The 21,642-nt window shown below is 34.9% G+C and overlaps 1 protein-coding gene across 4 annotated transcripts in view; it reads left to right on the forward strand.

The window, feature by feature from the left end:
- The window catches only part of ANKIB1 (ankyrin repeat and IBR domain containing 1), an 86,997-nt gene that overhangs the window by 43,835 nt on the left and 21,520 nt on the right, over positions 1-21,642 (forward strand). For all 4 annotated transcript variants that reach the window (XM_083870636.1, XM_083870639.1, XM_083870638.1 and 1 more), the window contains 5 exons: positions 950-1,250; positions 7,365-7,547; positions 14,197-14,314; positions 17,804-18,012; positions 20,201-20,289. In XM_083870636.1, the coding sequence (XP_083726762.1) occupies positions 950-1,250; positions 7,365-7,547; positions 14,197-14,314; positions 17,804-18,012; positions 20,201-20,289 (900 nt within the window). The remainder of the gene's footprint in view (positions 1-949; positions 1,251-7,364; positions 7,548-14,196; positions 14,315-17,803; positions 18,013-20,200; positions 20,290-21,642) is intronic.

Raw genomic sequence — 21,642 nt, forward strand, 5'->3', positions numbered from 1 at the left:
TCTCTGATCCCAGTTCCTTCAATGAGGTGATCTTTCCTCTCTGCCATTGCCTGCCATTTACTCTCCCTTAATTAAAAAGTGTTTTAGCATACCTCGAAAAGCTAAAGCACATACAGATGCATGGGGCTTGTGTGATTCGTCTTAGTTCTTCCATTTCAGATCTGGATTGTAACGTCTATAATCCTTGCTGGCAAGAGGCAGCAAGGGAGCTGCATTGTCTCAGGTGTTGTTAGGATTCAGAGCTGCGATTCTAAGAATCAGCCTGTTGTTCCCCTTTCACTTCTAAGGTGATTCTTTTTGCTGGTAATATTGTTGACTTTGAACTGCCTCTAAAGCATTCAAGGGTATATTTAAATTCTTGCCAGTTTCTGTCACCTATATAGGAGAAAGTTTGCATTATGTTGCACTTCTGTATTGAAAAAGTCAGTAGTCATTCCTCAATGCATGCAGTGCTGGCAGGAATAGTATTTATAATATTTTAAGAAGTAGTAAGGGCTGCATCTACGTCTGACTTAAAGATACAGCAAAGGAGAATGAATTTTTAACAAATTGCTCTGTCATTATCTATTTGCAAACTACCAGATGCACTACTATTCAGGACAGAGGTGAAGAAATAAAGTACCTATTTCATCAATCTTGTGCCTTAATAACATTTATCACAATGCAGCACAGAATTATAGAATAAACTTTCTCATACACTGACAAAGTAATTGTATATAGTACTTAGTGATGTTTCAATAATCCATCCAGATCTTGGCTCTCAACTCCTAAGAGAAATGGAGGAGAGCTGTCCAGTAGTAATTCTCTGTTATAGAACATTTGTCACTAACACAGATAATCAAAATCTTTGCAAGTGGGAGAGTTGTCATAATCCACCATTCCCACTTGAAAGAAATGAATGGAATTGTGTGCTAATTAGTTTTCTTCTATTTTTTTCCCCTTGTTGCAGGACTTTCCTTTTTGTTCGAGACGGTAACCCAAATAAAAGGAACGTGCACAATGAGACATCTATGCACTTACTGTGTATGGGACCTCAGATCATGATCTCAGAGGGAGCTCTTCATCCCCGCCTGACACGACCCTCAGAAGACGACTGCAGAAGAGCTGATTGTCTGCAAATGATCCTGAAGTGGAAGGGGGCAAAGCTGGATGAAGGACAATATGAACGAGCAGCCATTGATGCTGTTGATAACAAAAAAAATACACCTTTGCACTATGCTGCTGCCTCAGGGATGAAAACCTGTGTTGAGGTAAAAGTTCATATACAATTTTATGTATATTATGAGTAACTGACATGCACAATGTTTCACAAAGCTTTTTTTTCAGGGGAGAGGGAATCTGATATGCTATAGTGAATTAACTTTTAAATTCTATTTTTCATCAGTTGGAAAAATTGCAAAGATAAACAGCCCAAAACAAACACTGTAGAGAAAAATGAAAGAAATAGATTACATATACATTAACTTCATGAAAATAACTCCTCAACATGAGGAAGACTCATGTAGGCATATAAAAATCAGAATTAATTACAAGACTGTAATAGCAGAAAAAAAGCTTAAAAGGTAGGCATAGGCATCCTATATGTGTAAAGAGAAGTGAAATAACAACCTGAGAGAAAATTGAGGCTCTTTTTATTTTGCTATGCAGCTGAGACTGGAAATGCTGTCCATGTTTCAAGAACATTTTTGATGTCTTTAATTTACAGTGTCTAGCTTTTTTAATGTTTGTGGAAGTAGTGAATAGTAATGAGTAATTGGGAATGACTTTTGAAGATATTGCCTCAGATTTATTTTTAAACTATATCAAGTAAGGAGAACTAGTATTTAATTGTGCTGGTAATTTAATATAGAGAACATGAGCAGACAGATATCTAACATTTTCAAAAACAGTTAACATCTTCATAAGTCTGTCTGTTCTAACAGCAAGATTTGTATTGTCAATGGCAACAATTACTTCACAGTTCAGCATTTGTATGTGAAATTTACTTCTTTTTTTCTTCTGTTCATAATTTCATGTTTATTCCAACTATGCTCAGTAACTTAGTATCATCAGCAAAGTTTATCACCTCTTTTTTTCACCTTCTCTTCTAGATAACAACTTCATATCTTAAACAGTCAGGTTCCAGAATCTCTGGGACATCACTGATGACCTCTCTCTGCTGTAAAAACCTGATGGTTTTTCCTGACATTCTCTGGAGCTGTTTTTAGTATTGGTGTTACTTTTGCAATCTTCTAATTTCATACCGTGACAGATGCAGTAAACTGCATATTATAGTAAATACTTCAGAAGTTTCATATTTTGGTTTCATTAGAACTCATGAATATAAGATAAGTATGGTGCTGGGTATTTATATGAGGATTTGGTTTATTGATTTTTCTAGAACCTCTTGGGCTGAGATTTCAATTTGAAAGACTTTTTTTTGTGTCCTTCATAAAGTGAGTGTGGTACATCCGCAGGGAATCCAGCACTTCGTGCCACATTTCTGCTCTATGTTATATGAGACTGCTTTTACACTTCGTCCAGCAGCCAACTTTATAAAAACATTGAAAGATTTACTGTGTGATGGTTTAAAATTATTTGTTCTGAGTTTTTATGCATATGGTATACAGCTTAAAAAACTGTCAGAGACTTCTTTATTGGGATTTTGCATTTACCTTTCCCAGACTTTGTTCTTTACATATTCTTCATTTGGACATAACTTCAGCTTCTTTTTTTCCTTATGATTTTGTCCTGTTTGTCTCTCTTCACAGATTCTTCTGATGTTTCTGAAAATTTTTTCCACACTTACTTAGTTTCTCCTTTTGAAAGTAGACAGTGAATTTCTTGACTGATTTAGTACTGCTTTTTGAAAGTGGGCAGTGGATTTCTTGTCTTTTTACCGCTTCTGCAAGTTTAATGAATCCTTGGGAATTGTTAATGAGCGGTTCTTTGACAGTACTATTTTGAATTAGGTCTTGCAGACTACTCCGAACAAAGTCAGGAGTTGTTTCTCCTCTCGTGTTTGCTGACTGTTTTGTCTGTTATCCAGTCACCTATGTAGTCTGAAATTTTAATTTAAGTGTCATTTATTAGCTTACATATTTTCTAAATACACTTGGGAGATGCAGTGACAAAATAAAACTTCCCTTTATTTTTGTGTTTTCTTCCTTGCAGCACTTTTATTCTTAGTAGCCACGTTACTTTTATTGTTATGGTTTTAGGTTGTTCACCAGAGCTTTTTTTGTTGTTGTTTAATTACAGAATTGTATTCCACTAGTATTTCTTGATAGAGTTTATTTGTTTGGGGGTTATTTTTTAAAAAGGCATATAGCATCACCTTCTCTATTATTCTCACATTTTGTTTGCTGGTTGTAATCTGACAAGTTTGCAGGTATTGTCTGAGAATTCTCATTTAAAGTTTGTCATTTCAATTCCCGAGCCTCAGCTATGCACCCCCTTGAATCGAAAAATCTTCTTTCAGTAGTCCTTTCTAGAAGTTCAGATAGTGGCTTTTTATTTCTAATATCCAATCCTTTCATTCTGTTAGTATACAGATCATCCTGAGTTTCTTGAGCTTCTAATGAGTAAAAACTCATCTTCCTGATGCCATTTTCTATGCTTTTATTTAAGCTCCTGCCTCTCTGGTTCCCTACTCAGTAGTGAGAGGAGTTAAGAGGATGCTGCTGTTAGATGCCCATACTTAACCTCCAGTACCACAGGCTGAATCTTGCTCCTATACCTTCTCTTTCCTCTGCCCCATGTTGTTACAGCTCCTCAAGCTCCACACCAGCAGTTTGTCTTCAACATGTGCTTAGAAAATATTTACGTACCTACTGATTTTCACCAGGGAAGCAAGTCCTAACTAGTCATGCAGTCCTTGCTAGCTGGAGTATACTCAGACCCAGCTAACTCTATACATGGTAACTGAATCACATATAGCTGTTGTCTTGCTCTTTCTTTCATCCAACATAAATCATGGTTATAAGATTGATTTAGAGCCTCTTGTGATGTGATTTATTTGTAAACAAGTATCAGGCTGTCTCCTAGGTCTGTGTTACTATTGCTTTTTGATTGTCAAGTTTTTATTCTTTCAGATTTGACAAAGAAACTAATTGCAAAGGACTATATAAGTTGCTCTTGTTCTCTCATTTTAGTGCCACTTACTTGATCCAACTTCATGATAAATTCTGCCTATGGGCATTTGACTTGCAGTTGTTCTATCTATCCTTCCTCAAGATGAGACATTTGCTTTCAAGCATCTTTTTAATTACATTATTATACAATAGAGGACAAACGTGCACGTCATACGAGAAAATGGGAGATAGAAATTAGCATTGAATGACCTCTGAAAAAAGCTGGTGAAAAACACGCACATAAAATGATTTGACATAAGAAAGATTGTTTCTGGTAGAGAAATGGTAAACAGAAGAAAACTTTAGTAACAAGTTTCCAACATATTTCAATGTCTGGTATTTACAAACTTAGACGTCAGATTTACAAGGGATTTGAGCAAGGAGTCTTGTGCCTGTTTCTGCCTTCATGTCACTACATGGGGCTATACAGTGGTGTTAGAGATAGACACACCAGTTTAAAAAGTTTCAGTTTCAAGAAGGTGAAGCAAATGGGCTCATGCAGTAAGATCCAGGTTGACTGTAATGTCAGAAAGAATCACAGATGCTGCAGAGTGAATTGTAGTTCTAGAGCTGGGCTGCAGCTTTTAACTGCAGACTAAAGTCAATTTGTTTTAAACTCATCATAAAAGTTCATGGTTTGAGCTTCTTTACAAATTGTCGTTCTATTTCTCAGTGTATGTAAAGTGATTCCTTAGATAAATCCAGTTACTAGGCTGCTAGTTCCCCATTTAATTATATAAAATGGGTTATGTTATCTTAGCAATACATATTGTAATTGAGTAAACCATTTCTGACTCTAATTCACTTTCAGTTTGTCTTTGAAGAAGAATTTACAGTCTGATCCACTTGGATTGCTATTTGCCAGAGTTATGTAGTCCTAACTAGTCATGGTTTCTGCATTAGAAACAGTGCACACCCCAAGTTCAAACTTCTTTATGTGCCCTACCATGGGATAGGGAACCTTGGATCTGAGATATCCTAATTCCTCCAGTCTGTGGTCTGTAGTCCTTCCAACTTCTTCAACAGGAACAGATTTATGAACAGGAACACTACATGCCTTCACCTTCTGAAGCCTGAAATGGAGAGATTGGTGAAGGGATTTAAAAATTATCTCTTTGTTCCTAGAAGTATTTGAGGATCTAAATTTTTAGGGGAAAAAAATAGAGATAAAGAAACTGATCCTAATCCTCAAGTTGTCATCCAGAAAACTGAACGTCTCTTAAAACCCCAGGAATGCCTTTTGCCCATTTTTTGTGGTGATACTCTCAGAGCTGCATTCCTCTTATGGTCTCTTTCGCTTTCCACCACTTTTCAGGAAAACCCCAGTTCTGTATCTTTGCTATCCCCACCACACCCCAATAAGAAAAGGAAACCCCAAATATAGATCCTTTTGGGTGAAGTACCTACTGGTCGAGTTGTTCAGAGTTGACAGTCAAATGTGCAGCCTTGATACTGCTCTGTTCACATGTGTTGGATTTTTCCTCTGAGAAGAACAGCTGTGTGGAACCCATTGCTAAAGATAGTTTGGGTAAAATTATGTGCTTACCTCAAACTACTGAATAGACAATAATAACTTCCATGCTGAACAGATTTGATTTTATGCAGATACATTCCACACTATCACAGTATATTTGGCATATTAAATGGTATTTTTGCAATTGTTTCAATTGCTAATGATGATTGTTTAGATTATTAATCTCAATCAAGCAACACAAGGCTTTTGAACAGTGCTTCTAGAGAAATATGGCATCATTATTAAAAACTTGTTGCTTTGCATATTCCTCATCTTGCAGATTAGATTTTGAACTGCCAAAGTCTATGGAATGTTCTTTCAAATATATTTATTATTCTTTTTGCTCAGAAGGTGTCTTAGCTGCCTCAGTTAAATTTCTCTTAGAGGTTAAAATGAACAGACAGAATATGATACTCAAGTTAACAAAGTTTTGGCAATGTTAAGAAGTTTAGATAGAACAAAAGTTAACTGTTGACTGTGTATCTTGGTAATTGTCCCAGTGTCATCTGTATTTCTGCCTGATACTCTGCTATGAAGATCAGACACTCAATGACATCAATATCTTCTTAACTAAATCTTGTCATTGCAATGATTTGTGGTATTTTTGGTATTTTATTTTGGAGAATGTGGGAAAGGTTTCCTAGTCTACAGGAATGAATCCAGGTTTGTAAAAGACATTCTGTATTATGCAGTGACACATGAAGGAAATTTTCTCTTCTACTGAAGGAAAATTTAAGGAGTGTCTGATCATGATCTAAAAGGCTTATATGAAGAACAGATAATTTTAGAGAAATTTGGAGGGTTTTGGAAGTGAAAAATTAGAACCTTAGTTTTGAAATACCCTGAATAGTGTTGTTAGAGACATCATGATCTAAAGGCAAGATGATGTTTATAGACTTTATTTAGAAACAAGATGAATCATTTTAGTAGTGATATAAAGGTGTCCTAATAAATCAGCAGAATGTTTCACCTGGGCCTTTAAAATCTGTGGCATATGCTGTCCTTGCTTTTATAGCAGGTCAATTTATATCAGGAGACCAAGTTAGCAAGTTAAGGAGAGCAGCACAAATGTTTAATAGAGACTGCATTTTGAGAGGGTTACAGGAAAGAGTAAAATGACAGAACACTGGACCGTATTAGAGTTGCTCGAATTAGCATTATTTCATTTCACTTTTTTGATGTCCTCAAAAACAAAGTAGAACTGCCAGTAGTGTTTTGTGCTCCCTGTGAATTGGTGTCCTCTCATCTCTCCTACCCAAGGAATCTCATATTTTCTGTCAACACAAGTGTACAAATGGTGGAGTTGTACCCGTGTAGAAAGAATATTTAAAGGTGGTTTTAGCTCCATGCTACATATGCCTGAGGGCCTCAGACCCCTCATTGCCTATGGGGCACTGACCATATCAGTAAAGTAGCATTTTAGTCTTTAAAACCTAACTAATATATTGTGTAGCATTACATTGTAATGTATTTCTTAGATTTTATGATTCTGTGGAATTATGGTGGATATAGGTATAATTATGCACAAAAACAAGCAGTAATTTATTTAATAACAATAGATAATCCTTGCTTCTAAAGACCATTATTATTATTATTATTACTATTATTATTATTATTGTAATAATTGTTCTGTTTTTCTTGTTAATTTTTTGTTTTCTTCTTAGCTCACATGCCTTTTCTTTAGGGTGTTATTAGAGTTGCTAATTAATTGCTGCTTACTTTGCCATTTTACTTTTCAGCTTCTAGTAAAACATGGTGGAGATTTGTTTGCAGAAAATGAAAATAAAGATACCCCATGTGACTGTGCAGAGAAACAGCACCACAAAGAGCTGGCTCTTAACCTGGAATCTCGAATGGTATTTTCACGTGATCCTGAAGCTGAAAGCATTGAAGCTGAGTATGCTGCTTTAGACAAAAAAGAGGTCAGAGGATACTTTAAATCTGAAGTATTTTACACATTTATATTTGTAGCAGTTACATTGTGACACAAGTCTGCAAGTATTTCAGTAGGTATTGTACTTTGTACATTGTATTTGTAAACAGTTTTAGGGCAGCTCTTTATCATTTTCAAGTTAAGCTCTGAGAACATAACAAATACATTGTCAAAAGTAAACAGAAATTTTATTCATATCTTAATTATGTGGACTGTCTTGCAGGCTGTGAGGCTAGAAGAAATACAGTGAGGCCAGTAAGCTCAGAAACAGTTTCTCTAAACCAAACATTATTTATCTTTTTTAATTATTATTTCTTAAGATGCCTTTTTGTCTCAAAAATTAGAACAAAAGAAGTTCTGAAAAGGAGAAAACCTGTGGAATAGAGTAGGGAAACTTTTCCAGTGGATCTTCCTAGACTGGGACTGAGTTGAATGTTACGAAAAACACTCAAAACTGACTAGTGCAGGCCTTCAACATAGTGCATTTACTTTCTTGTTTTATAACATGATGCTGCATACTAGAGTTTATATGAAAAACAGGTAATAACAAGTGATGTTACTTCCAAGTACATTTTTGAAAGAGAGGGATAATTCACTGACAAAAAATTGGCTTGAATTCTGTGATGCCTTACAGAAAACTGTGATTCCATTTAGATAATTTGACCAAAAAGATTCTGAGTACAAGTCCCCTCCCCATTCATTATCAGATTTTAGTTAACTAAAATTCTAAGTAAGAATACATAGATAAATTATATGATTCAGTAAACATTACATAGATAAATTCTGTTTAAATTAAAGGACAATAGATTTCTGTATTTCTCCCTTGCTCCCTTCAGAAATGACATGGCTTGCCTTTTTACTAGCTTGGCCCACTTATGACCTAATGATGTTTAGAAGAAAATACATAAGTAGGCTTAGATAACATTAACTGTTCCCTGAAAATTGCCACTCATGGTCACTTTTGTTTGAGAGTAAGAAGGTCCTTGTAGGGTCCATTTAATTTTTTGACCATTTTTCTTGGATAAATTCAAATATAAACAGCCTTAATTACATAGTTTATTCCTAGATGAGACATTTTGAGATGAGGTTTAATATAGTTAGTACATTAAAATAGCAAATGTAATTAACTAATTTTAATTTCTCTGAATATTTCCATGTAGAAGCATCCAAATTGTAAGAAGATTGTTTGAAATTGCATTTTCTCTTTTGGCAGAAATACTTTAAAAGGCTGCAGCCGTTTCTTGCCACAATTGCAGTTCACCACTCCTTTGGTTTTGCAAATAGAACTATTTGGAATGTTATGTTTTCAGCTGGATCATAGCAATGTTTTGGCTTAAAAAAAGAAAAAGTTTTAAAGGGTGGTAATAATTAAGTTGAATGATTGTTTTCACCATATTTATACCAGGGTTTGCTAGCATATGCACCAGCACAGGTAAGAAGATGAGGAACTTACAGATGTGGGACAAATCAAGAGCCACTTGAATAGGCTTTTCTGCCAGAGAAAGTGTTGTCTCATGCCTATTTAAGGTAGATGCTGAGCAAAACCAGCTTAAAGACTTGATAGTTACAAGGGACTGCACAGTTGTTCATCTCACATACCAAGGCAGCTTTCCCATGTGTTCCAAATGTTCACAAGCCAAAAATGTCAGCCTGGAATTTGGTATACCAATTGATGACCTTGGGGATTTACAGTGAGCAATTCTGTCTTCACATGCTCCTTGCTGTTTTTCCCCCCTTTCTTTATGACTTTCCAGTGGGACAATTTCTCTAAGATCTTGTTTATCTCTAAGAGAATGAGTGCTGGCAGCAGGGAGATGCCAAGAGCATGTAGCCAGGAGACATTAATCTTTCAATTTGAGCCCTCAGAGTGGCCAAAACCAGTTGAAGAAACAGCTTTAGAAAGAGTTGCACTGAGCTGCAATCCAAATTACTCCATGTCCTCATCCTCAGGTCAGTGTACAAATGTCTGAGATGGGCAGTGACAGCTACAGTTACCACTGGCAATGGTGATGCCTCTGTCAAAAGTCTCAAAGTATGGATGCTTCACCAAAATTGCCTCTCATGATCCTCTGCCTTTTTTCTCTCAGTTTCATTTTTATATATTATTAAACACTGAGAGATGGAGTGTACAAAATGCTTGTTTAGCATAGTATTCAGCTTGTAATTCTTGGCATTCAACATCCTTTCAAAACAGAAAATATTCATTCATGAATAATTAAAAAACTTTGAACACTAAGAAATGCATTTTCAAAGAAACTGCATCTTTTGAATGAAGGTTACAAGAAAAGATAAAACATTTGAAAACCATGAATAGGATTTCTTCCCAGGCAAAACAGCCAAATGGGCTTAACTCCAGTGTTTAAGATCTGCACAACAGTATCTGGAATGATAGTACCCAATACCTCCCCTTCCAAGCCTGCCATGTTTACAGGAGAACACAATCCTTTTTTTTCTTGATTCTTTGCTCTTACTTTGTTGAATAATCTCAAAAAAAATCTTCGTTATATAAAATCTAAATCTATATTTTAAATCTAATTGAAGATAGACTAAATAATATGAAAGTAAGTGATTGTTCTTAAGCTGCTTTTATAGATTTTGGTTGTTCTTTTGCACAGTCTTTTACATTGTTGTTTGTTGTAGCATGAGAGCATATTTGCCTTGGTGATGTATCCCTGGGAGTCCTGAGACTGAAAGGATCCTTCCTTTCAATCAAATCATGTCATGTTTTAAATTTACATAAGAAACACCTGGAAATGAGCAGTACCTCAGAGCAGATGATCCAGAACAGTTTTGGCTCTCAGTCAGATACAGTGGAATACCTTATGCAATAGCAAAATATATAATTTCTTCATTCCTTTTACATATGTGCCACTGAATACTGAAGAAATACACTACTAGTGATTGTATCACAGATTTACTGAGTGTATAATAGTTGAAATGATTTTTTCAATTCCTGATGTCATATAAATATATAAGTAATATAAACACCATAAGTACAAAGAGTTGTCTGAAATTATTCAAATTTATTTTATCTCTACAGCTAGAGAATGGTTTATGAAGAGAAAGGAGAGAAGAGGACTACGTTTAGTTAAGATACATGTAGTCTCAATATACATATAATGCATATAATTTTACTTGAATGAGTTAAATGGAGTATAAATAATTTTTAATATATTACTCCATTAACTGTAGAACTCCATCCACCCATAAAGAAGGATGTTTACATGGAGTGTTTTGACACCATTTAATTATATAGTCATCACTGTAGCAAAGAGTTACTTTGCCTCTGTCTATTTTAATGGTGCTTTAAAAAAGAAGAAAGTAATAGTAGTTTGAAATGAACTGTTAAAATAATCAGCTTACATAGTAAAAGCACTTTCAGGAGGAAAAAAAAGGTATAATTTATGATATCTAAAAGTTAGTAGCAAAAATTGGGAGAAGAAAATAATTTTAAAGAAGGGCTCTTGAGAATACAGAAGTGTTGGAATCAGTAGTGAGAAGTTCAGCAATGCATTAAAGTAGTAACTCTAACAGTATATTTTGAAATCATTATATAGTTAAATGATGCTAGTATTAAAGAATGTCTTTTTCACAGCAAATATCAATAGAGAGTTCCTCCATAAATGACCATTAAGAGAGGTCTCCAAGCCTCATAAACCGTAATCAAAATCCTTTACAGCACATGGCATTGCAGAGATAAGTCATCAGTGTTCAAAGTAGTTAAAAACAAACCTCTGTGAAATTACATACTGGATAAAAAAATCTCCGTGATATTACATAGTGGATGTACATCCTCATAACTAAAGACTGTATCTTCACAAACCTCTGTCTTGTACACATTAACATTTTTAGGGTTCCTATTATATAAAGTCTTCACTCTGGAATTTCCAGATTAACCTCCTTAATAATGCCAGTGTAAAATTTCTCTTCTTTCAGTTTCTTCTGTGGGCTCATATGTTATTTTATGAAACAAATGTCTGATGTTTCAAACACATTCTTAGGGGGTATTTCCCTCATTACTTAAAAAGACAAAATTAGGATTCTTAAAAACTGAAGATCCAAAACTCCCTGCTGGGTTCTGTGGAATGCTCCAGCTGAGATAATATAGTAGTCTGTTACTCAAGAGGAGATACTTGCCAGTGGTTGACCTACAACCAATCAGTTAAAGATAATCTTTATATCTGTATTTTAGGATAAAATATCAGGTCCTAAAATATGCTTATGTGTTGCAAGTTTAGCAGAAAAGGTATTTTTTCTTATGATGTGTGCGGTCTTCAAGAATTGAGTACTATTGTGCTGACACAGCTGATTGCTTTACAATTGCAATTCAAAATGGAGTTCAGATTCAGTCATGATCATTTGGTTTCTATTTTTTTGCTGTTCATACAGCACAATTATAATCATTCTGGCACACAGTTGTTTCTATCCCTGTCTCTCTGAAATGTTTTTTAAAAATTACCTCTTTTATAATAAGTTAAGAAGGTCAGTCAAATTTCAGCATGCTATTAATCCAAGCGGCCCAGATTTATTTCAGTGCAAGCCATTAATGTTCAGATTGTCCTTTACTGAGTCATGCATGATCAGCACAGGAAGGACATACAGAAACTGCCTGAACTTGAGCAATCATGATACAGGTCAGGACACTCACACGTCATTTCTCTTCTGCTCTGCTTGCTTTCTCAAAAGGAACAAAGACACAATGCAGATCTGTGGAGCATTACTTTTGCTTGATGACAAAGTTTCTAGTGTGGAGAAGCACCTGTTTATTTCACTGATTAGCTAACAAGAGATGTCCTTGTGAGTCGGTTATGGTTTTAGATGCATTGTGGAGTTAATTATGATGTCTGGAGTACAGGAAGCCAGTTACATTTTTAGAGTAGGTGTCTCAAAAGAACAAAATCATTTAGAAATCCAGGGTATCCTTTCTCATCATCACTTCTGCCTTCTGCTTGTTATCCTTAAAAGGGACAGCAGACTTTTACTTAGACTGTAAGTTTTTGAGGACAGAAACAGTCTTTTGCTTTCTGGCTATGTATGTAGGTGTACATTTGTGTCCTTATAATCTAGCACTGGGGAGTCCTGGGCTATGGTCTACATAAAACCAAAATACAGATAGTAAATAATGGTGCACAGTCTTTAATGTTGTTATCCATCACCACACTGCTATGTCCTTCCCTCTCCAAATTGCTGGAGGCAATTGCCATTTGGTGGCCAGGTTCCTGGTTAGTTCTTAGCACATAACACTTAATGTCAAATGCTTTAAATATTTTGTTAGCTAGCTTTTAACTAAATAAATAAAACCAGTGCATGTAAGGATAGTGAGGTTTACATATCCTTTCTGTATCCATTCTCTTTACAGACCCTCCCACTTTTTTTTTTCCTCTTCCTACCTATGGGGCATTTTCTCTGTGCAGCACTAACAAATACATTATTTGCTGTCATAGTCTTCCTTTCTTAATTCTAAAAAGGAGTCTGCAAACATATGTGTGTATCTCTGCTCTCTTGGTTGGAGCTAATTCAGAATCCTAAAATGACTTCTTTTTGTCTTTCTGATTTGTTTTGGGGGTTTTTTTTGTTTTGTTTTGTTTTGTTTTTTTTAATGCTGTAATAAAGGGATGGATATTCAGACCAGGAAGGCAGCTGATCTGCTTTGTGTAGGGCTGTGAGAGTTGGCCACTGTTGTTCAAAAAGAGTTTTGATATCTCCACGTACAATATATCCCCAGCCTTGAAGATATCCAAAAGCCGTCTGGACATGGTCCTGAGCAGCTGGCTCTAAGTGACCCTGATTGAGGAGGAAGGTTGGAACAAATGACATTTGAAGGTCCTTTCCAACCTCAGCCCTCATAGTGTTTCTATGAACATCTAATTGCATGCCTGATCTGTCTTATTCAGGACTGACTTCACTTCTGAAAGGGTGGATATTTCCTCAGAAGATCCAGATACTGGATTCTGCTCACAAACTTCTCACTGTCTAATATCTCAATGTATCCTCCTCCAGACCAGTTTGGAGTTAAGGGGTCTCAATTAATGTTATAGTGTCAGAGTATCTATATGCAATATGTGATAACCTGTCCTTTGTCTTGCTCTTCTCTAAATCCTTAGTTCAAATCTAGTCATGCCTTCTCGTACCTATTCCACAATACCTGAGGCCTAATCACTGAATCAAAGTTCATCTAGATTCTGTGAAAATCTAGGTTTTTTTTGGAGACAGAGTCAGTGTTAGCCTAGCTTATCATTTGAAGATGGCTTCCTGCTATAATGGAGAACTTTAGAGTTTTCCTATATACTATATACTAATACATACTATATTTATAGTATGACTTTTGTAAACTTTGAAATTTAAAAGCATTTCTTCCAGGTATAATGGAGAACTTTAGAGTTTTCCATTATACCTGGAAGAAATGCTTTTAAATTTCAAAGTTTACAAAAGTCATACTATAAATATTACAAAATGACAGTGTTTCCATATAGCTTTGCGTGGTTGTTGGTGTGCACAGTGAATAAATTTTGTCTCGTACTGCCTCACAGTTGAGATGGTGATTAGTAACAGTGCTTTAAATGCTTTCTTTTTAATATTGTATTAGAGACTAACTTGAAAATATTAGACATAAATTATCTTTCTTCTTCTTCTTGAAGCCATATGAAGGGCTAAGACTTCAAGACCTGCGAAGGCTTAAGGATATGCTGATCGTGGAATCTGCTGACATGCTCCAAGCCCCGCTCTTTACTGCAGAGGCTCTGCTTCGGGCACATGGTAATCCCAAACCTTAAGGTCTAAAGAAACTGCTTGCAGCAAATTCAAAACCAGTTTTATGTTTGCACTTTATTTCCAAGTAAAAGAGAAGTAATGGTTAATAGCAGGAAATAGATCACACAGTACTTCAAAAAGAAGTACAGCTGCATACTGTACAGAAGTACGGTATGTCAGAAAACATTGAGGCAGACAGGGAAGCTAATAGAAAAGTGATTCAAACCAGGAATTATATTGGAAGACAGTTTAACTGAAGCAGTGTGGAAAAACAGAACTGCCCTATTTTGGTGAGAGACACGGGAGTAAAACTTATATGGTTTTATATGTCAAAAAAGTCAAATTCATCAAACCTATTTTTGTCAGACCATTGGTTTTTCTGCCACTATTTGTGTATCAAACTGGATCAACATTTTTTTATTTATTTTTTCTTGCAATAAAAGCAGTCTGACTATTGTACTAAGTGGTTGGAAATTGCCTTGGGGTTTAAATTTTACATGTATGTCCTTAGGAGGATTTTCTATAGTTACACTTTTAATACAGGGTATGCTTTTCCATGTGCATATCTGTAACTACTTTATTTTCACTGAAATGAGTCTGCATTCTTGTTCAAGTTAAACTGGGGTCGTTGTAAAGGGGATATACTGAATTCAATGTGTTTTCTCTAGACAAAATTATCTCTGCAGCTTGGTGTAAGCTTTAGGCTTTGATTCAGTGTTTCAAAACTTACGCTTACTGAAGCATCTGCATTGTTACTTTATGCCAAAGGAACTACTCAGGCAGTTAATGTTTTGCATGCTCATCACTGTGTTGCTGGATTAAGCTTACATACCCTATTATTTTTGTGGGCTCCTTGTTAAAGTCAGTGGGAGAGGGAAAAGTAAAATAGAAAGACAGTATTTTAAACCCACAGATTTTGGTACACTTTCATGAGGAGTCATGGTACCTGAAACTCATCTCTTTTACATTATTATCCATAGCTGGTATTTGTGTTACTTTTAACGCTGAACTAAGTAAACATGAACTTGTTCCAGTATGATGATATTTAAGCCACAGTCCTTGCATGTATATTTTTAATGTTGATTGTTTAATTCTTAAATTGTGTTCATAATATGTTCAATATTTGAATGCTACGTTGTATTCCCAGAATAGTTTCAGTAAGGCTAAAAATTTTAAATACTTGACTGAGTAGGCTCCATAACCTGTGCAGATATTTTGAAGAGGAAAATTGTGGCAATACTGTTCAAACTCTAATCTCAGTCTGCAATTAGTTGAAAATCAGTGAGGTTGATGTAAATTGTGGAGAAATATCTGCCAGCATCTAGCAAGCAGGAATTGAAAGTTGAGAAGAAATCAGTCTGTGTTGGAAAGGTCATTCTACTGATGTTGCCTTAGTGATGTTCTGGTAATTTAATGCAATTGGCCAGTGCACAGAAAGGAGCACGGACAATTAGCAAGTCATGAGAAAGTCAACTATTTTGTTTGTAGCTGTATTGATTCAGCTTAGTAAAGGAAATAGGTATTTACAGAGGTTTAGAGAATTGACATCAAATGACAAATTGTAATTTTTTTTGCATTAAATCTTGAAATTCACAAAAAAATAATGTGAAATCTTGGTTTAAGTCACACGAGGAATAAAAAACATGTTTTAAATTCTTGGAAAGATCATACTTATATACTAAGTTTAATAGTTTACAGGCATATAATATTTAATCCACCAGACTTTGCTTTCTTTTATTTACAAATATATTTATTATTGACACAGACATTAAGAGGTAAGAGTGTATTTTCCTTTTTTCTTTTAATTGAGAGACAAAAGTATGTAGAATTAAAGGCAAGATCAAAAAATGTTTTTGTGGCACTCACAAAAGCAGATATCTTTACAGTTTTTCTACAAGTGTTTTTTTCAATATTGTTTCTCTTCTAGTTCATTATACAGCAATGGATTTCAGGATAAAAAATAGGCAATTCAACAAATAGAACTACCTTGTGTTTTACTAAAATTCATAAGTTAGTGAAGAGAACACAGTGGGTCCATTTAGTGACATGTCTTAACTCTTGCTAATTTTAAAGATACAGTCCAACGAAAAAGGTCAAGAACCTTTCTAACAAATTTTATCTGTATCTTAACATCAGTCAGCTCCTCTCTGAAAAGTTATAAACTCAGGGTAGTATGAAAAATGCTGATAAAATTTGTAATTTTGAAATGTTAATGTGTTCAGAGTCCATATCTTTAAACAAATGAAATTAAACTAACCTTTGATATGTTTAAACTTACATAAGAAAGGACCTGATCAATAAATCATCTGCAGCTCAAAGAATTTTTTTGACAGGGGCAATGCTTTTACTATGTTTGGTGCTTAGAGCATGTATCTTTTTTCCCAGTACTAATACAGTATAGAAAAACTATCTTTTCCTTATAAAAATAAAATTCAATAAAAATTTAAGATCTTTTAGTTAACAACATTTCTTTGGGAGTAGCCAGCACTTAAAAAAAACCCCAAACTTTAAAATAGTTTTTTAAAGCAGTAGGAAAAATTGGGAAATTTCTAGTAGTTTATGAAATTCAAGTTTATCTGATCTGTGTGTATTGTTGACGAATTTAGATTCAAATCTGTATACGAATTTGATGGATTTATATTTAAATGAGAACTTCAAAGTATTTTTGGTAGAAAAAAATAGTGTTCTGAAGATATCTTTACTATTAATCATAGGACTCAGAAACAGAATGCATTTCAAACAATTGTGAAGAAATTGATTTAGTTTTAAGATATTATATTTTGTTTCACTAGTTGTTTTTTGTAGATAAATGGGCAGTGATAATTATGAATAAAAGTAAAATATTCACTAACACTTAATTAAAGAATAAAATGAAGTGAGAATATATGAAATTTTCTTTGCACTCGCGTGGATTTTTTTCCCCCAGGAAACACATCATTTATATGTGTGTATATATATAAAAACTGGAAACTCATTAAGTCAGAAATCTTCTTGTAATCCAGTTAGATCTTAGTCTTCTTCTTATATTTCCTGGCTTCATTAGAAAAACCAAAAACAAAGCACAACAGATAAAATCGAATCCATATTAAACAATTACTTTTTTCCTAGAAAGAAAAATTAATGAAAATTCAGTTGTGTGAGGGTTGGTATATTTTCGTTTGTCGGTGAAAGTCAGTGCGGTTCTGGTTTTCAATTGAGTCTTCTAGCTTGAGTCTTCTAGCCACTACAGTTGCTGTAAATAAATTACAAAAATAATGTTAAGACATATTACAGGGAAAGGAGATGCTTATGATGCAGCTATTTACAAAACTGTATTGCATTACATATTATCTTGGAATATGTTCTCTGAAATGTCTAAAGTTCCATTCAATCACACTCTATTATAGTTATTTATATATATATTTTGTTTGTTTAGTGTTCTTTTGAGGGTGCAGTTAGGAAATATATTTTAAACATTGTCAGGGATAATTTCCTGTATGTCTATATTTCTTGAAGACTGGGACAGGGAGAAGTTACTTGAAGCCTGGATGTGTAACCCAGAGAATTGCTGCCAGCGTTCAGGGGTTCAGATGCCAACACCCCCTCCAAGCGGATACAACGCGTGGGACACGCTCCCTTCTCCGCGAACTCCACGCACTACTCGCTCTTCTGTCACTTCCCCTGATGAAATCAGCCCCTCACCAGGAGACATGGAGACAGCTGTGGTAAATTTATAAATAGATCTTAAACCAGCATGGCAAAACAGCTGATTTCTAAATGCAGTGCACCTGTGTAGATAGGGGAGCTGCCAAAAATACCTTTGTGATAGTATAAAGTGTTTCTCTTTCTAAAAGTGGTGAACAGAGAAGTTGACACCTTAAACATTCTATACGATAAAACAGTTGAGCATCCGGCACGTACAAACCATTTAGTTTTTACCTTGGTTCTCACTCACAAACTCTCATTTTAGACAGCTACAGTCACATCAGTACATTTGGCCCTTTTGAACTTTTCGTCTCATCCCTATCAAGATGTTCACTTTCATTGTATCCATTTCCCAGAATTTACGCAGTTCTGTGAACCCTGCCTTTTGAAAATTTTTTCTTTAGAAAACAAAATTGTCTTTGTCTGCATTTTGAAATGTCAGCCCACTAGTGTACTGTAAGCTTATAATTACTTTTACTATGTGTGGGCTGCTTCAAGCAGTTTACAAAGCTATTGCAAATTTGAAATATGAAAGCGCCTTTCAGTAAAATCAGCATGGCTCTTTTGGTAGACAGAGTTCTCTTTTTAATAATCCACAGCTGCAGCATTATAAAACTATTGCTCCATGATCTAAGCATTTTTTTTTTAGAATATTACATGCAGTCTTTCAAATAGATCATCTTAAAATCTCAAAATTAAGATCTAGCATTCCTGCATAGAAATATTTTATTTCTTTAATTGTAAAATGCTGTAAAAGAAGCTATATAGAAGGTATATTGTTATTGTACATTTATTTACATTAGCAGTTAAATATTGTCCATGAATAATTCCTAATTAAAATGTTGAACAAGAGATTTTATGTCCTCAGTTTTACATTGTGTGTTTTGTTTTTCGTTGATGGTCCATAAGCCAGGAATGCAGGTTTGGACAATGATTGCCATTATAGATCTAGAGTGGCTCAATCCAAGTCCAGAGTTACACATTTAGTGTTGCTGGTTGTTTAAGAATCTTATCTGAACTATCAAATCTCATTTTGCCAGGAAAATGAAAACTGAAAGGAATAGATAAAATAAAGCCACAAGGTATAAAGCTCCTTTACATGTTTTGCATTCGCATCCTATTTTATAAACAGTTCTAGTAAATGTTTTTATTTGATGTTTTGAACTCAGGCTTCATTAAATTCCTTATTTTAAAGATACATTTTAAACAAAATTTACAGCTCATATAAATTTAATAGAGATTATTTTCAGTGCATTGTCAACTTACAAAATATTTAATTTTGACAAGGCAATAAGGTTAAATGACTGAAGAAACAATACATATCTTCACTGAGTTCTACATTTTAAAGGCCATTTTTGTTTGTTTGTTTTTGTTTTGGCTGTAATGTAAGTGCTTTTAAAGTGGCATACCACAGGCTAACTTCCTGAAAATGTCCTGTGTGTATATAATACCTAATGCATTGAAAGTTGAAATATGTTTTCATGGTGTCTTTGTTTCAATGAAAAGAAAAATCCTTTTGTATTTCTTGAAGAACATTGATATTTATTTCCACACATAACCATAAGCAGAGAGTATTTTCATCCCTACTCTTTAACTATTTAGCATAAGGGCCTCAGTATTCAGTGGGTTTTTTTAGTACCTACTTCTGTAAAATTCAGCAATTAAATCTTCCATTGGAGTATTTGTAATATAACTTATTCTTCATTTTGAAACCAAAAATCTCAAAGTCCTTTTAAAAGAATAATATGTATGTAGGTTATTACTTAAACTATTTGCAGCTGCTGCACACTCAAACTGCTCCATGTTGATTTAGACCTGACTGTGTGAGTTGCTAAACGTTTCCTGTAGCCTCTATAATCTCCAAACTCATTTCTGGCTGTCTGTGAAGCTGATGAAAAACGCAGCTCCCTTTTGCACCTAGAACTCTAACTCTGAGATTCCAGCACTCTGCAGGGTGAAGCATTTCCCGGGCTCAAGGATGCTGCAAAAAGCAGCCCAAAATATGCTCTCTGAATAGGGAGTTATAGAAACAGAGATACCAAATCTTCTCATTCCTATAGCTTTTTTTTTCTGGATAGTTTCTAGATTTTTTCCCCTTTTGAGTGCTTCTTTAAATTTTTGCTGCAATTTTCCAACATAACTCATTCTGCTAACAATACAAAAAGCTTTAGAGTATTTCTTAATCAGAAGCATTTTTGTCATTTACAGTGTGACATTTGCATGTGTAATATTTCTGTGTTTGAAGACCCAGTGGATATGCCTTGTGGACATGACTTCTGCAGAGCTTGCTGGGAGGCGTGAGTATATGTACTTCTCTGTCATTTGAGAAACTTTCATACTTGCTGCATTGAAGAGGAAAGGACAGAGACCGTAAACAGCTAATGTTAAAGTACTGTTTGGGTTTCAAAGAATTCCTAGTTTGAACATATCCAATATTTTAGTTGTCACTCAAACAACCATTAAGCTGGTTTAAGCTTATGTAACGTTTGTTTTGGTTCTGACTAAGCAAAATTCTTAATCAAGTGTTTTAAGCTTGTGTGTAAATAGATAAGCCTACTCTTGATTTGTTCAGTGTATATGTGTGGTGTTGGCAGCATTGGGGTTGACAGTTTCTAAATTAAGCACATACTTAATTCCGTCTCTGAGTTTAGCACACTAAACTTTAGGCATTGTGAATCCATCTCCAATCAGAAAAGCAATTAAAATTCTTTATGCTGAGGTTTAATAACTGAGGAGTAGATTTCACTTAGAAGTTATATTAATCGAATGCTCTTGTTACTGCATAGGTCAGAGTAGTCATGCTAGTGAAAAGCTCAGACATGGATAATTATGATAGTAAAAATATTAATCATATTTCCCAGGAATAATTATATCTCTATACAGTGCTTTGTGTTCATCTGTGTCCCCATTCAGGAGATTGTACTACTTGATCTCTATTCCTATAGTGTCTTGTTACAGCACCACTTCAGCACAACTATTCCTACTACAGATCAGCCCCATTTCTATGAACCCGTTGGCCTGGTGCTAAGGAAGAGCACTTTTCCATATGAGCTTTCCAAAGGCAGTTTTGTTCAGTGACAGGAAAATTGTTAGTCGTGCTTCTCTTGCCTTGCAAATCCCTGGGCAGGATGTAGGAGTTACCAAGAGATCACTGGTTTGATGTGGTGCTTCTAACTTGGCTGCTGGACTGTGTGTCCTTTGTGCAGGACGCAGGGTGCAGCTCAGAGCCACAGCTCAGTGGGGTTTGTGGTGGCACATCAAGGGTGGAATTCATCTTTCTGAGCCAGTCATTCCTAAGTCACTTGGAGCATAGCCATGACTGAGTTCCCCAGCTCTAAGAAACAAATCTGAGATGGGATGAATTGACAGGTATCTCTACCTTAACTATTAAAGGATCTCTGGTGAGATCTTTAGAATAATTGCCTATCCTTTATATTATTAAAGTTAGAATGGTATCATCCTTGATGTCATAAGCCTGTTACAGCTTTGAAAGTAAAGACCAGCTTTCAGCAGATTTTTGAGCTTGTTCTATCTTGTGTTCTGGTGGTCAGGGTCACCATTTACACATTTGTGTCCAAAAACAGACCTGTTTTTATTAGCACAGTTGTAGAAATTAATTGCATATTAAATTAATTATTTCCTAGATTAAT

Source organism: Zosterops lateralis (genome assembly GCF_965231275.1).
Source record: "Zosterops lateralis genome assembly, chromosome: 1".
Taxonomy (NCBI): Eukaryota; Metazoa; Chordata; class Aves; order Passeriformes; family Zosteropidae; genus Zosterops; species Zosterops lateralis.